General features: G+C 33.3%; 1 protein-coding gene across 2 annotated transcripts; it reads left to right on the top strand.

The window, feature by feature from the left end:
- Window positions 1-13,110: 13,110 nt before the first annotated feature.
- LOC139862874 (two-component response regulator ORR26) lies at window positions 13,111-15,833 on the top strand. 2 transcript variants are annotated; one of them, XM_071851504.1, is made up of 5 exons: window positions 13,111-13,223; window positions 13,472-13,624; window positions 13,867-14,265; window positions 14,369-14,445; window positions 14,891-15,833. In XM_071851504.1, the coding sequence occupies exons 1-5, from the start codon at window positions 13,199-13,201 to the stop codon at window positions 15,659-15,661; spliced, it is 1,425 nt and encodes a 474-aa protein (XP_071707605.1). In that variant the 5' UTR covers window positions 13,111-13,198; the 3' UTR covers window positions 15,662-15,833. The 2 variants fall into 2 exon arrangements, with proteins under 2 accessions (XP_071707605.1, XP_071707606.1); XM_071851505.1 differs by having other exon boundaries at window positions 13,134-13,223; window positions 13,876-14,265.
- The last annotated feature ends 623 nt before the right edge of the window (window positions 15,834-16,456 follow it).

Below are 16,456 nucleotides of genomic sequence, written 5' to 3' on the forward strand. Positions count from 1 at the left end.
AGGTGGAATATCCGACATCTGAACAAGGAAAATAAATTTTCCATATCAGTAAGTCATAAGCAAGCAAGTATTAGGCACTATAGCAACCTAGCATGGCAATCAGCACTAATCAGAGATAACATGTGAAAGCAGTTAGTAATCATGTAAAGGCAGAAATAGGCATACAGCAAGTTCGCATGGCAGTAAAGATAAGCAATAGCATGCAGTAAGATCATAGCAGTAAAAGTAATCAGTAGCATGCAGTAAGTCTCGCAGAAACAAGTAAACAAGCTAGTTGTAGATTAGTCCTATTAGTGAATCCTAATTAGGTCCGGTCTAGACTCACTAATGCAACCTAATTCCCTACAACCAATGCTCTAATACCAACTGTGACGCCCCGTACAAAACCATCGTGTACAGATCATCAACAACAGGATCATCACAAGGTCAAACACTATATGCTGTTTGAAAACAATTTGCATTCATTAAAAAGATAACGTTTTACAAAGATAACATGTCGTAAGACTTATTACAAACCATGGTTCCAAAATAACATAAGTTTACGAATGCAAAACATAAGTTTCATAATTTGAGACATCTCTAGCAATGCAGCTGATAACTAGTACAGTAGGTCCATAACATCAATTCAATAACAGCATGACAGCAAGTGAAACAGCATGACATCAAGTCTAACAGCGGAAGCAATAAACCTCTAGGCACCTGAGAAATACACGCTTAAAAAGTCAACACGAATGTTGGTGAGCTATAGTTTAAGTTGTAATAGTAACGTAAGATAGGCCACGAGATTTCAGTGCTGCAACATCGTATCAAAACAGTAAGAAAAGTATATGCATAACCGTGGGCACCCGGTAACTAGACTTAATGTTTAATTCCCCCTAAAAGTACACTTGGCGAGTGCGTATGTTCACGAAGTATTAAACACCCGTTAAATGCTAGCGCGACTAGCCCGAGTGGGGATGTCAAACCCTATGGATCCATATCTAAGATTCGCGTTCACCGATTCAAAGACCAATGACTAAACGTTACCGTGCTAAAGGGAATGTTTATGCCGTTATATAACCCACTCACATATAAATTAAGTACTCGTGCCTAACACGTAAATCGTAAAAAGCGGATGTATTCTCAGTCCCAAAAATAGTAAAAGTAGTAATAAGGGATGCTATAACTCACAGTGATAAAAGCGGTAAAGTCGGTAATGAAAGTACGCAAGTAGTAAGTCGGTCCGAAAGGTCGTCAACCTAAATCAAATGTTACTAGGTCAGTAGGTTGTCTTTATAAATTCTAATAGTGCATAAAATAAGTTTAAGTGTCATCATCATTGAAATGTCCCGTTCTTATTGATTAAAAACGTTCCATATTAATTGATTTCGTTGCGAGGTTTTGACCTCTATATGAGACGTTTTTCAAAGACTGCATTCATTTTAAAATAAACCATAACCTTTATTTCATCAATAAAGGTTTAAAAAGCTTTACGTAGATTATCAAATAATGATAATCTAAAATATCCTGTTTACACGCGACCATTACATAATGGTTTACAATACAAATATGTTACAACGAAATAAGTTTCTTGAATGCAGTTTTTACACAATATCATACAAGCGTGGACTCCAAATCTCGTCCTTATTTAAGTATGCGATAGTGGAAGCTCTTAATAATCACCTGAGAATAAACATGCTTAAAATGTCAACAAAAATGTTGGTGAGTTATAGGTTTAACCTATATATTATCAAATCATAATAATAGACCACAAGATTTCATATTTCAATACACATCCCATACATAGAGATAAAAATCATTCATATGGTGAACACCTGGTAACCGACATTAACAAGATGCATATTTAAGAATATCCCCATCATTCTGGGACACCCTTCGGATATGATATAAATTTCGAAGTACTAAAGCATCCGGTACTTTGGATGGGGTTTGTTAGGCCCAATAGATCTATCTTTAGGATTCGCGTCAATTAAGGTGTCTGTTCCCTAATTCTTAGATTACCAGACTTAATAAAAAGGGACATATTCGATTTCGATAATTCAATCATAGAATGTAGTTTCACGTACTTGTGTCTATTTTGTAAATCATTTATAAAACCTGCATGTATTCTCATCCCAAAAATATTAGATTTTAAAAGTGGGACTATAACTCACTTTCACATATTTTTTACTTCGTCGGGAAGTAAGACTTGGCCACTGGTCGATTCACGAACCTATAACAAATATGTACATATATATCAAAGTATGTTCAAAATATATTTACAACAATTTTAATACATTTTGATGTTTTAAGTTTATTAAGTCAGTTGTCCTCGTTAGTAACCTACAACTAGTTGTCCACAGTTATATGTACAGAAATAAATCGATATATATTATCTTGAATCAATCCACGACCCAGTGTATACATATCTCAGTATTGATCACAACTCAAACTATATATATTTTGGAATCAACCTCAACCCTGTATAGCTAACTCCAACATTCACATATAGAGTGTCTATGGTTGTTCCGAAATATATATAGATGTGTCGACATGATAGGTCGAAACATTGTATACGTGTCTATGGTATCTCAAGATTACATAATATACAATACAAGTTGATTAAGTTATGGTTGGAATAGATTTGTTACCAATTTTCACGTAGCTAAAATGAGTAGTTTTTACCAATTTTGTTTTGCTCGCCATTTCTTCGTTTCTAATCCGTTTTGAGTGATTTTAGAGGCCACGCTTTCGTATTGAACTTGAATTTATGAAACTAAACATAAAAGGTATAGGTTTATAGTCAGAAATACAAGTTACAAGTCGTTTTTGAAAGAGGTAGTCATTTCCATCGAAAGAACGACATCTTGATGACTGTTTTGAAAAACATACTTTCACTTTGAGTTTAACCATGATTTTTGGATATGGTTTCATGTTCATATGAAAAATCATTTTCCCAGAAGTATAGCTTTTAAATCAAAGTTTTTCATAGTTTTTAATTATCCAAACCAAAACAGCCCCCGGTTGTAACTACGACGGCGTAAATCCGGTTATATGGTGTTTATCGTGTTTCCGGGTTTTAAATCATTAAGTTAGCATATCATATAGATATAGATCATGTGTATAGTTGATTTTAAAAGTGTAGTTAGAAGGTTTAACTTTATTTGCGAACAAGTTTAGAATTAACTAAACTATGTTCTAGTGATTACTAGTTTACCACTTCGAATATGATAGCTTTTTATGTATGAATCGAATGATGTTATGAACATCATTACCACCTTAAGTTCCTTGGATAAACCTACTGGAAAAGAGAAAAATGGATCTAGCTTCAACGGATCCTTGGATGGCTCGAAGTTCTTGAAGCAGAATCATGACACGAAAACAAGTTCAAGTAAGATCATCACTTGAAATAAGATTGTTATAGTTATAAAAATTGAACCAAAGTTTGAATATGATTATTACCTTGTATTAGAATGATAACCTACTGTAAGAAACAAAGATTTCTTGAGGTTGGATGATCACCTTATAAGATTGGAAGTGAGCTAGCAAACTTGAAAGTATTCTTGATTTTATGTAACTAGAACTTGTAGAATTTATGAAGAACACTTAGAAATTGAAGTTAGAACTTGAGAGAGATCAATTAGATGAAGAAAATTGAAGAATGAAAGTGTTTTTAGGTGTTTTTGGTCGTTGGTGTATGGATTAGATATAAAGGATATGTAATTTTGTTTTCATGTAAATAAGTCATGAATGATTACTCATATTTTTGTAATTTTATGAGATATTTCATGCTAGTTGCCAAATGATGGTTCCCACATGTGTTAGGTGACTCACATGGGCTGCTAAGAACTGATCATTGGAGTGTATATACCAATAGTACATAAATCTAAAAGCTGTGTATTGTACGAGTACGAATACGGGTGCATACGAGTAGAATTGTTGATGAAACTGAACGAGGATGTAATTGTAAGCATTTTTGTTAAGTAGAAGTATTTTGATAAGTGTCTTGAAGTCTTTCAAAATTGTATGAATACATATTAAAACACTACATGTATATACATTTTAACTGAGTCGTTAAGTCATCGTTAGTCGTTACATGTAAGTGTTGTTTTGAGACCTTTAGGTTAACGATCTTGTTAAATGTTGTTAACCCAAAGTTTATATTATCAAATGAGATTTTAAATTATTATATTATCATGATATTATGATATATTAATATATCTTAATATGATATATACATTTAAATGTCGTTACAACGATAATCGTTACATATATGTCTCGTTTCGAAATCCTTAAGTTAGTAGTCTTGTTTTTACTTATGTAGTTCATTGTTAATACACTTAATGATATATTTAATTATCATATTATCATGTTACATATAATATAACAATGTATTAATATGCTTCATATATATTTAGTAAGACGTGGTTATAACGATAATCGTTATATGTATCGTTTCGAGTTTCATACGTCATTAGTCTCCTTTTTAAGTATATAACTTATTGTTACTATTTTTAATGAGATACTTGATGATAATTATATCATGTTAAACATATATATTTATTCATTTATGTATCATCATGTCATATACAACTTATAGCGTTCGTGAATCATTGGTCAAACTGGGTAATCAGACGTTTACAAAATTTCCTTTTCAATTAACCAAGTCTTAACAAGTTTGATTGCTTAACATGTTGGAAACATTTAATCATGTAAATATAGTTTTCATTAAACATATAATCATAGAAAGGTTCGGAAAAGTTCGGGTCACTACAATCATCATCATTCATCATCATAAAAGCTAAGTAAGTTTGACGAGAATAGAGATCGAAACAATAGGCTGACTTCGGTCAGCTACTACGACCTCTACGTAAATCGAAAAGACGCATGGTCAGTAGCTATGGCTCCGTATATGAGTCCCCTAACAGCTGACCTAACTCGTCTTCGTTTGACCATGGCGACGGTTTAAGTGCGAGTAGGTCAGAAATTTAAGCACAACGTTAATAGGGTGTAGTGACTATCGGAGGGCCATAAATCCTAAACCGTAACTCGGATTAAGACGAGGCCTAAACGGAAAATCATCTACTCGAACCAAAATAACTGAAAATCAACTTTCCAGTAGCCCAGGTGGTCTGATCAGATACGAAAATCAGTGGACAAGTGCTCCGGTAGGGTTCTTGGTGCTTGATGCTCATCACGGTTCTCATCCTTGATGCTTGTAGCTTCAAGTGTACAACTCGTTGATGGTTTAGCATCACTTTTGACCAAGATTCACCATCAATACACAATATATTAAGACCAAGTAAGAACACAACTCATTCATGAGTCTTAGATGGATGATGAACCAAGGTTACATCATATCCTTAGTCTTAACACAATTTCAATTCACAATAACAACTAAAGTTACAAACTTTACATTAATTCAACAAGTAATAGCACAATCTAAGTCAAATGAGGTGATGGAACCCTAAGCTAGAGAGCTTGGATCCATTTCACACAAGTTACAAGGTTGCAAAGCTAGAAAGCTTGAACCTTTAAGTGTTCTTGAAGATCTTGAAGCATAAAGCTTGGATCTTTAAGATATATGAAGATAACAAACACAAGTTAGAATCTTTTTCACAAAACAACATGATCAAAGCAAAACGAACTTAGATCTAACAAAAAGATATGAAGATCCAAGCTAGAAAGCTTGCATCTTGTTTGTTCTTGAAGATCTTGAAGCATAAAGCTTGGATCTTGAAGATGCATGAAGATTACAAACAAAAGTTTGAATTTTTATCATAAAATAGAAAGATTAAAGTATAAAAGAAGTAGATCTACAAAAGATATGAAGATTCAAGCTAAAAAGCTTGAATCTTCCATGTTCTTGAAAGATTCATGCTTGAATCAACAAGATATAAGTAAGATCAAAGCTAGAAGGAACTTGATCTTCCACATAATGATGATGATGTACACGAATTTAAGAAGGAAAGAGGAAGGAAAAGAAAAACTTACAAGCTAGGAAAGAAAGAAAGAATAAGTGTGTGAAAAGCCAAAATGATCAAGTGTTGGAATGAGGGACTAAAGGCTAGTATTTATAGGCAAATGAAGATCACATGGATTGATGACATGGCCATGACCATGGTGGTGGTGGTGGTGGTGGACGGCATTTAGAGGGGGGAGGGGGCGACAAAAAATTGTTTTTTGGCTAATGGTGTCTAAAGTGTATCCTTTTGCTAGAATCTTATGTAACATTTAGATAAACCTTATCCATTATGCTAGTATGACTCATTAATTAATTAATTTATTATTTATTTATTATTATGGGCCATTAGTAATAATACTTGGGCTAATTAATTGGGTCACTAACTAGTGTAGGGTGGGCTTGAGCCCAACAAGGTAGAAAGTCCAACAAGACTAACTATTGGGCTTTAGCAATTAAATAAATAAAATTAAGCATCCAACGGCCCAGGTAATTATTATTATAAAATAATAATTAATATTTCGCAGTTCAAAAGTTACGGTTCCGACAAAAGTCAAACGTGCGCGCAGTCCGCGGTTTATTCGTAACGGCAAGTAACACTAACGGTTATAAAGCATCCAATGGACAAGTTAAGCATTCTACATACCCCAGGGCACGTTTTTAAGTATATATGAATATAAAACACGTGTGCCAAGGTTCCGGAGTAATAAAGTAACACAGTACGCACAAATACGCAGTTTCGCTAAAATACAAGGCATAAAAGCAAGTCGAAAAAGTCGGGTCGTTACATTGAGGGACCGTTTGTAATGTGAACGCAAACTCAAAACGACAATCAGATATAACTGAAACGACGACATCAACACCACTTTTAGTATATAAGGGTTAATCTCTAATGATCGCTCACGTGTTTTGTTTGTTTCATTTCTAGTTTTGTTCATTAGTGATGTCGTGCGAGGTGTATATAAAATAGCTATTAATTTTAGCAGGAAATGCTATTAAATACGATACATTTTTACACAAGATATTTATTTATTTATAGAATGGATATACTTAAACCTTGCTACAACACTTATAGGCAGTGTACCTAATCGTACAGTAGTGTAGTTTTTAGTAAGTCCGGTTCGTTCCACAGGGAATCTTTTTAAACAAAGCTTAACGCTATATTAGTTTACTTTTATAAAAATACAAATATATATATATAAGTAATATTATTATTATAAAAGGGGGGTTTTTACCGTTTAATGACCGGTTTGTCGATTTTAAAACTTTAGTCACAGTTAAAACCAAATATAAAATATTAAAAATAAATACAAGACTTAAATTAAAGCGTAAAGTAAATAACGATAATGAAATTGCGAATAATAAAAGTGCGATAAAATAAACTTGCGATAATTAAAAAGTACGATAATTAAAAGTGCAATTAAATAAAATAACAATAAAAATGCGATAATTAGAAGTGCAATTAAATATAAAATAAAGGAAATTAAATATGAAATAAAAGAATTATGCTTATTTAAACTTCCGTAATCATGATGTTTGATGTGTTGATTTTAGTTTTATGCCCATGGGTTAATTGTCCTTTGTCCTGGATTATTTAATATGTCCGTCTGTTTTTTGTCCATAACAGTCCATCAGTCATAAATATAAAGTGCGAGTGTCCTCGTCAAATTATCCTTATACCCGAAGTTAAATATTCCAACTAATTGGGGACTTAAACTGTAACAAGATTTTAATACTTTGTTTAATAATTACACCAGGATGTCGACTGAGTGTAACCCAAGGTTTTAATATTTTGTTATCAATTATACCAAGTGTCCTTGTACATAATTTCACCCCTGTTTTAATTATTCTAGTGGCTATTAATCCATTCCCGTGTCCGGTTAAATGAACGATTATTCGTACATATAAATACCCCGCCCATCGTGTCCGATCGAGTGTATATGGTAATTTATAGGGACGCCCAATTGTAAATCTTTATATTAACATTAACAAACTATCATTTAGTTAAACAAATATAAAGCCCATTAATAGCCCATAGTCTAATTTCCACAAGTGTCGTTCTTTTGTCCAAACCCCAATTATGGTACAAAGCCCAATTACCCAATTTTAGTAATTAGTCCAACATCATGATTACTTCGGATTAAATAAGCATAATAATAACTTAGCTACGAGACATTAAATTAAAAAGGTTGAACATAACTTACAATGATTAAAAATAGCGTAGCGTTACACGGACAGAATTTCGACTTACACCCTTACAACATTCGCTAACATACCCTTATTATTAGGATTTAAAATTAAAATTAAAATTAAAATATAAATTATATATATATATTACGATATAGATAGAGAGAATGATATATGTTTTGTGAAAAATGATCAGAATTCGGTTGGCTTTATAGGGAATTGCAGAATTTGGGGCTCCGCGACTCACGGCCCTTTTTGCCTTCAAACTCCGCGAGTCGCGGACTTTGTAAATACAGCTCACACAATTTGGAGTCTTTCTTGCCGACGGTTTTTATTTATTTATATAATATATAAATAATTATAAGAATTATTTAAATATTATATTATATTTATGTGCATAGTTGACTTGTAATTTTTAGTCCGTTGCGTCGAGCGTTGAGAGTTGACTCTGGTCCCGGTTTCGGATTTTCGAACGTCCTTGCATACAATTTAATATCTTGTACTTTGCATTTTGAATCTTGTACTCTTGTAATTTCGAGACGTTTCTTATCAATAATTGGAACCTCTTTGATTGTCTTTTGTACTTTTGAGCTTTTTGGTCGTTTGTGTCTTCAATTCGTCGAATCTGTCTTTTGTCTTCACCTTTTTATTATTTAAACGAATATCACTTGTAAATAGAACAATTGCAACTAAAAGCTTGTCTTTCTTGAGGAATAATGCTATGAAATATATGTTCGTTTTTAGCATTATCAAATATTCCCACACTTAAGCGTTGCTTGTCCCCAAGCAATATCATCTTGAAATACTAGAATCACTTCTTTATTCTTCACACTTTGTACATCAGTGATTTCTATACGGCGATATAAACAATGGTAGTAACGATATGGTTTACAGTCCCACATGACTATAAAAATTTAGATCCATTAAGGAAATTGGATCTTTATGAAAATATTTGATCTTTTGAAAATTAAATCTAGTTTTTTTTTTTTTTTTTACCCTAGATAAGTTTTCCGGAATAACCCTTTACCGGTGTTTGCAAAATGTTTTTGTGGGTTTGGTGGGTTTCAGATTTGAAAATTTTAGCTCAAAACTTGCGGTTTTGTGTCACCCACTTGCTAACCTTGTATTTGGAAAGCAACACGTCCAGTTTACTTGTCCCGTATATTACCTTTCGGTAAACTACCGTCCGGTTGTAAAGGAAAGCGTTGAACAAGCAACTGTTAAGGCAATGTCCCCTGACATGCTTTTAATTACGGTCTATAACGTGTCGGACGCAATTACTATCCTTGGTAGGAGCAATAGTAAAGCTCACCCTTATGATTTTTCGGTCTGGCACAAGGTCCTGTCTTTGACCACTATGCAACCACCGTTCTTACGGTTGACACCCGATTTGGTTCAGGTGACCTAATGAATTCCAGGTGAATTCCTAGGATTTTACGTTCAATGGTAATGAACGCATTGAAAATAGAGTTTTCAGAAAACAAATCGGTTTGTAATTTTGATCAAAATATTTTCTCGTTCAAGCTCGAGTTTAGATATCATTGAATTCCATGAGTTTGTAATTCTCAATCTTTAACGTCAATCTCAAGGATTGAGTAATATCAGTCTTAAAAGCTGATTTTTGATCTTTAAGGAGATTATCCTTTCTGGGGATCTGATTCATTAGTCTTATCAAGCTAATTTGCACGGTGCCCCCCATTGTACGAGATAAATCCTTCTCATGGTTAGGATAAATCTGACCACTTGGCGACCCTGTTTAATGATGAGGTCCGTGGATTTCCTGCTGATTTTAGTGATGACTTTTCTAGATTTTTCGTCAACCTACAACTGGTCTGGACGACAACTTCTTGACTTAAATCAAGAAGCGCGTGTCTTTTTCAGAAGACTTTACTTCCTTTTAATGATGGAATTGATTCATCGTGTAGATCCATCTCTTCTTTTCTTTCATCGGGTAAAACAGTTTAGTTTAGTCCAAAGCAAAAGTATTTTCAGTTATTTGTACAAAAATATGTGACATATGTTTTGAATAACTTGGAGAATTTTCCCACACTTGGCTTTTATTTTCCTTTTTATTGTCCTCTATTCCATTTTAAATGAATTTTAACATTTTGGTTTGTTTCTCAATTTATGTCCTTTCCGAGGTTACAATAATTTCGGTGTTAAAACCTAGTTTTATCGTTCATAAATATGTATAAACATGATTTTGAGTTCATTTGATTGAAAATTTTGAAAAATTTTACTAGAATTGGGTAGTCAGTATATAAGACTAGGGTTGTTCTTTATTATCAGAGAGCACTATATTCTAATACAACTACTACTTTACTAGTATTTTTAATGGTAACCAAGTGTATAAAGTAAAAATTTTAAAATCCGAAAGAATTTAACCCCGGATGGTAAGTATTCCCGCCTGTCACGCGGGTGACCCGGGTTCGATCCCCGGCAGCGGCGCCAAAAATAACTTGATGTCGTGCGAGGTGTATATAAAATAGCTATTAATTTTAGCAGGAAATGCTATTAAATACGATACATTTTTACACAAGATATTTATTTATTTATAGAATGGATATACTTAAACCTTGCTACAATACTTATAGGCAGTGTACCTAATCGTACAGTAGTGTAGTTTTTAGTAAGTCCGGTTCGTTCCACAGGGAATCTTTTTAAACAAAGATTAACGCTATATTAGTTTACTTTTATAAAAATACAAATATATATATAAGTAATATTATTATTATAAAAGGGGGGTTTTTACCGTTTAATGACCGGTTTGTCGATTTTAAAACTTTAGTCACAGTTAAAACCAAATGTAAAATATTAAAAATAAATACAAGACTTAAATTAAAGCGTAAAGTAAATAACGATAATGAAATTGCGAATAATAAAAGTGCGATAAAATAAACTTGCGATAATTAAAAAGTACGATAATTAAAAGTGCAATTAAATAAAATAACAATAAAAATGCGATAATTAGAAGTGCAATTAAATATAAAATAAAGGAAATTAAATATGAAATAAAAGAATTATGCTTATTTAAACTTCCGTAATCATGATGTTTGACGTGTTGATTTTAGTTTTATGCCCATGGGTTAATTGTCCTTTGTCCTGGATTATTTAATATGTCCGTCTGGTTTTTGTCCATAACAGTCCATCAGTCATAAATATAAAGTGCGAGTGTCCTCGTCAAATTATCCTTATACCCGAAGTTAAATATTCCAACTAATTGGGGACTTAAACTGTAACAAGATTTTAATACTTTGTTTAATAATTACACCAGGATGTCGACTGAGTGTAACCCAAGGTTTTAATATTTTGTTATCAATTATACTAAGTGTCCTTGTACATAATTTCACCCCTGTTTTAATTATTCTAGTGGCTATTAATCCATTCCCGTGTCCGGTTAAATGAACGATTATTCGTACATATAAATACCCCGCCCATCGTGTCCGATCGAGTGTATATGGTAATTTATAGGGACGCCCAATTGTAAATCTTTATATTAACATTAACAAACTATCATTTAGTTAAACAAATATAAAGCCCATTAATAGCCCATAGTCTAATTTCCACAAGTGTCGTTCTTTTGTCCAAACCCCAATTATGGTACAAAGCCCAATTACCCAATTTTAGTAATTAGCCCAACATCATGATTACTTCGGATTAAATAAGCATAATAATAACTTAGCTACGAGACATTAAATTAAAAAGGTTGAACATAACTTACAATGATTAAAAATAGCGTAGCGTTACACGGACAGAATTTCGACTTACACCCTTACAACATTCGCTAACATACCCTTATTATTAGGATTTAAAATTAAAATTAAAATTAAAATATAAATTATATATATATTACGATATAGATAGAGAGAATGATATATGTTTTGTGAAAAATGATCAGAATTCGGTTGGCTTTATAGGGAATTGCAGAATTTGGGGCTCCGCGACTCGCGGCCCTTTTTGCCTTCAAACTCCGCGAGTCGCGGAGTTTGTAAATACAGCTCACACACTTTGGAGTCTTTCTTGCCGACGGTTTTTATTTATTTATATAATATATAAATAATTATAAGAATTATTTAAATATTATATTATATTTATGTGCATAGTTGACTTGTAATTTTTAGTCCGTTGCGTCGAGCGTTGAGAGTTGACTCTGGTCCCGGTTCCGGATTTTCGAACGTCCTTGCGTACAATTTAATATCTTGTACTTTGCGTTTTGAATCTTGTACTCTTGTAATTTCGAGACGTTTCTTATCAATAATTGGAACCTCTTTGATTGTCTTTTGTACTTTTGAGCTTTTTGGTCGTTTGTGTCTTCAATTCGTCGAATCTGTCTTTTGTCTTCACCTTTTTATTATTTAAACGAATATCACTTGTAAATAGAACAATTGCAACTAAAAGCTTGTCTTTCTTGAGGAATAATGCTATGAAATATATGTTCGTTTTTAGCATTATCAATTAGTTTATTTGACATTTGGTTTTAGATAGTACGGTCGTTTTGGTATAGTGTAGTTGATGCTCGGTATATATAGTTAGCTTGTGATTGCCGCTTTCTAGATACGCACCTCACCAGGTTCGCTTCTTGTATCCTTCAATCGTTTGAAGATGTTTTCTTTTCGAAAACGTCTTCGTTTATATTTATGTCTCGCTGTTTTTGCCAAGAGGGTTAAAATACAATATATGAAAACCAAGAGGGTGTAACTGCAATATTCTCTATTTAAAAGTTGTAACAAAGGGAACCGTTAGTAACTACTAGCTTACTGCCGGCGCCAAATATTCATTAATCCCCTTCCTTGATTCATTTCTTCCCTCTCTTATAAGTTATAACAACACTTCAATTTTAACTCCAATTTCGAACTATCAAACTCGCTCCGAATATCAATTGGAGCTCCGTTTCCAAACAAGCGGAAGTTTTCTGTGTGCCCTAATATATTTTCGACTTAATTCGATTACTATTGTTCGATGACAGATGGAATAAACGGTTTTTCATCACCTAGATCAGATATTTTTCCAGCAGGATTACGTGTCCTTGTCGTCGATGATGATCCTACGTGGCTCAAAATCCTCGAAAAGATGCTCAAAAGATGCTCTTATGAAGGTTCTCATTCAATTTCATCAATCACTAGTTAAAATTGATGCAGTTTTGCTTATTCATTTAATTATCTATCAATTTAATATCGAATTATGGTGAAATAAGTACTCGAATATAAGTAAAAGTTGTGAATTTAGTTACTTTTCTTACAATATTTGAGCTCTTAGCAGTGCTATGATGTTAGTTATGTCATAATTAAAATTTGATACACTTATTATTAATTTAAATTAAGGTATTGTTTTTGTTTGTTTCAGTTACTACATGTGGACTAGCTATGGAAGCTTTGGACAGGCTTCGTGAACGAAAAGATGGGTTCGACATTGTAATAAGTGATGTTAACATGCCAGATATGGATGGTTTCAAGCTTCTTGAGCATGTTGGACTTGAAATGGATCTTCCTGTCATAAGTTAGTTATTCGTTGTAACTAATATCTATTCATTTATTGATTTTATCCAACGATATAGCTGTCAAGGCTTGTTAAGACTGTCGTTAACGTGCATAAAAATATTGTAAATAACAGTTATATATTAACTCTTAAGAAATTGTATAACAATTTTATGCACTTTAACGACTGTCAAAAGGGTTGTCGTTAGAAAAATTCTGTATTGATGTGTGTATACTTTTAGTAATTTGATGAACTTTATGTAGTGATGTCAGTGGATGGCGAAACGAGCAGAGTAATGAGAGGTGTGCAACACGGGGCGTGTGATTATCTCTTGAAGCCGATTCGAATGAAGGAATTAAGAAACATATGGCAACATGTATACAGGAAGAAGATACATGAGGTGAGAGATACAGAAGGGCTTGAAGAAATTATGATGATGAGAAACATGGTATCATCTGAACAATCTGATGATGGATACTTGTTTTGTGGAGGTAATAATAATAATAATAATAAAAAAAGAAAAGATGTTGCGGAATATAGTAAGTATAACGATGATCGAGATTTCGGTGATCATTCTTCTTCAATCAAGAAACCAAGAGTCGTTTGGACTGTCGATCTTCATCAGAAATTTGTCAAAGCTGTCAATCTTATCGGATTTGAAAGTGAGTCGAACTTGCGTACGGTTTGCTTTCTTGAAGTTGATTTTTTTTTATTTTTTTTTTTTTTTTTACAGTTTTTTTTTTTTTTTTTTTATTGTTTTGGCAGAAGTTGGTCCTAAGAAAATACTTGACCTCATGAATGTGCCATGGTTAACCAGAGAGAATGTTGCAAGCCACTTGCAGGTATTTTATCAACTCTTGTCAACTTTGGGTGGGTCAGTCAAAATTTGATACTTTTATTTGCTGATGTCACAATGAGAGGAAATATTCAGAAAGTTTGGACCTTTTATATATTTTTTGTTGATGAAGTTAAACTTCCACTCAATTTTGTTGCTAAAATTGAATTTCAAATCATTTTTACCAGCAAAAAGATATATTGTTACCTGCCTACATTAGGATATTTTGGTTATTGTGTTTCCTTTTTCTGAACGGCAATGATAAATCCACCACATTTTTTTATAAATCCACCATAACCATTCATTAAGGAGTTGTACGGTACAACTCACTAATGCATGTATGTGTTGGATTTATCCAAAAATGTGGCGTAAATATCACCACCCTATTCTGAAATTTGCTCTATATTGATTGACGAAAACCAGTTCTCATAAATTGCATTTAAATAGTGCAGAAATATCGTCTCTACTTGACTAGATTACAGAAAGATGATCTTAAAACTTCATCAAGTGGAGGTGTACTACAGCAGCACTCAGATTTTTTATCAACAGATGCTGCAGCAGCAGCAGGTAGAGACCGCACATCAGATCCTATAATGATGCAACCGAACGAATTGGTCAACCGACCAACCACCAATTCTAGGATCCTTGAAGTTGACTCTAAAAGCGGTCCATTGCAGACCATCATAGAACCCAAAGGGACACTCATTTTGACCGGTTATGCTGCAGGCTGCAGCAGTTCAAACATCACGTTTGGGTCGTCAGCTCATGACTACTCGACCGTTTTACCAACTCACTACTCATGGAATGGAGGAATCCAGTTTAAACAAGAACAACCCAACTCACAGTTTCAGGTACAAAATGGGTTCAGACTGCCAACTCAGCAGTCCATTTCCTATGGGCCACCACCTTTCACTAAAGTACTGGTCAACAAACAGGAAAAATCTACCTCCTACTCCGTTTTATCCCAGCCGAGCTTCCAACCACCTGATCCCATCACCAGTTTGGACCAAGCTTCCGTAAACAATCTGGAACTGTCGGCTATTTTGCTTCAAGGTCAACAACATTGTTCATATTCAACAAACGTCGATGTGCAAAATAATCCAGAGTTGATCGAGGACGTTCCTCCAAACTTATACGATGCCCTAAGCTTTGACGACTATGGATATCCTCCCGATTACTCATTCGAATATCCAGTAATCGATCAAGGCCTATTCATAGTCTGATGATCGATCTTACAACGACACTATTTACTATCCAACGCTACGTGCACTTTCAAAAACTTGAAACATGGAGCGGGCTAGAAAGTAGGTTATTTTATTTGAAACATGTATATACATTAACTTGTTTCTAAATTATACAATAGTAATACTTTAACTTGGATACAAAACCTGTATTAAAAAAATCACACCCAAAATTTTGAATTATTTTGTTGAAGTCATGGTTGAATCGAGCATCTTCTTCGCTTGCAGACAAGCCATAAGACTACTTAGTTTTTTCTTATTTATTTCTATAAAATTCTTTCTAACCTTTGGTGAACAGAGTTGTGATTTCGAACCTGCAACAATTAAACATATTTTATTAAAATTCATAAATTTATTTATTTGATAATTACTGCTGACAAAATTTGATAAGTTTACCTTAGCCGCTTTTGTTTCACCTTCGACTTCAAGACTAGCGTTGCAGTGCAACTTTTTATTGCTACTCCTTATGTTGTCCTGTTTAAGAAGAAAATTATTAATTTTTGTAAGTTTATTTTAGACTTGTAACAAACAATTATATGTTTTCCATTGACTATGTCTAACTATGTTAAAAAAACCTTCAATTTTGGTTGCAATTGAGTCTCTTTCATCTCGGTGGTGTTTTTTTTTGTGCTAGCTTCTCAAAGAACTGCAGTGAAAAAAAAAAAAAAAAAATTTACAAAACACGCAAAAATAGTACAACGACAACAAAACCCAATACCACATGAGTGGTGTATGGGGGAGGTAAGACGTAGACAATCCTTCCCTTATCAGAGAATA

Source organism: Rutidosis leptorrhynchoides, chromosome 8 (genome assembly GCF_046630445.1).
Source record: "Rutidosis leptorrhynchoides isolate AG116_Rl617_1_P2 chromosome 8, CSIRO_AGI_Rlap_v1, whole genome shotgun sequence".
NCBI lineage: Eukaryota > Viridiplantae > Streptophyta > Magnoliopsida > Asterales > Asteraceae > Rutidosis > Rutidosis leptorrhynchoides.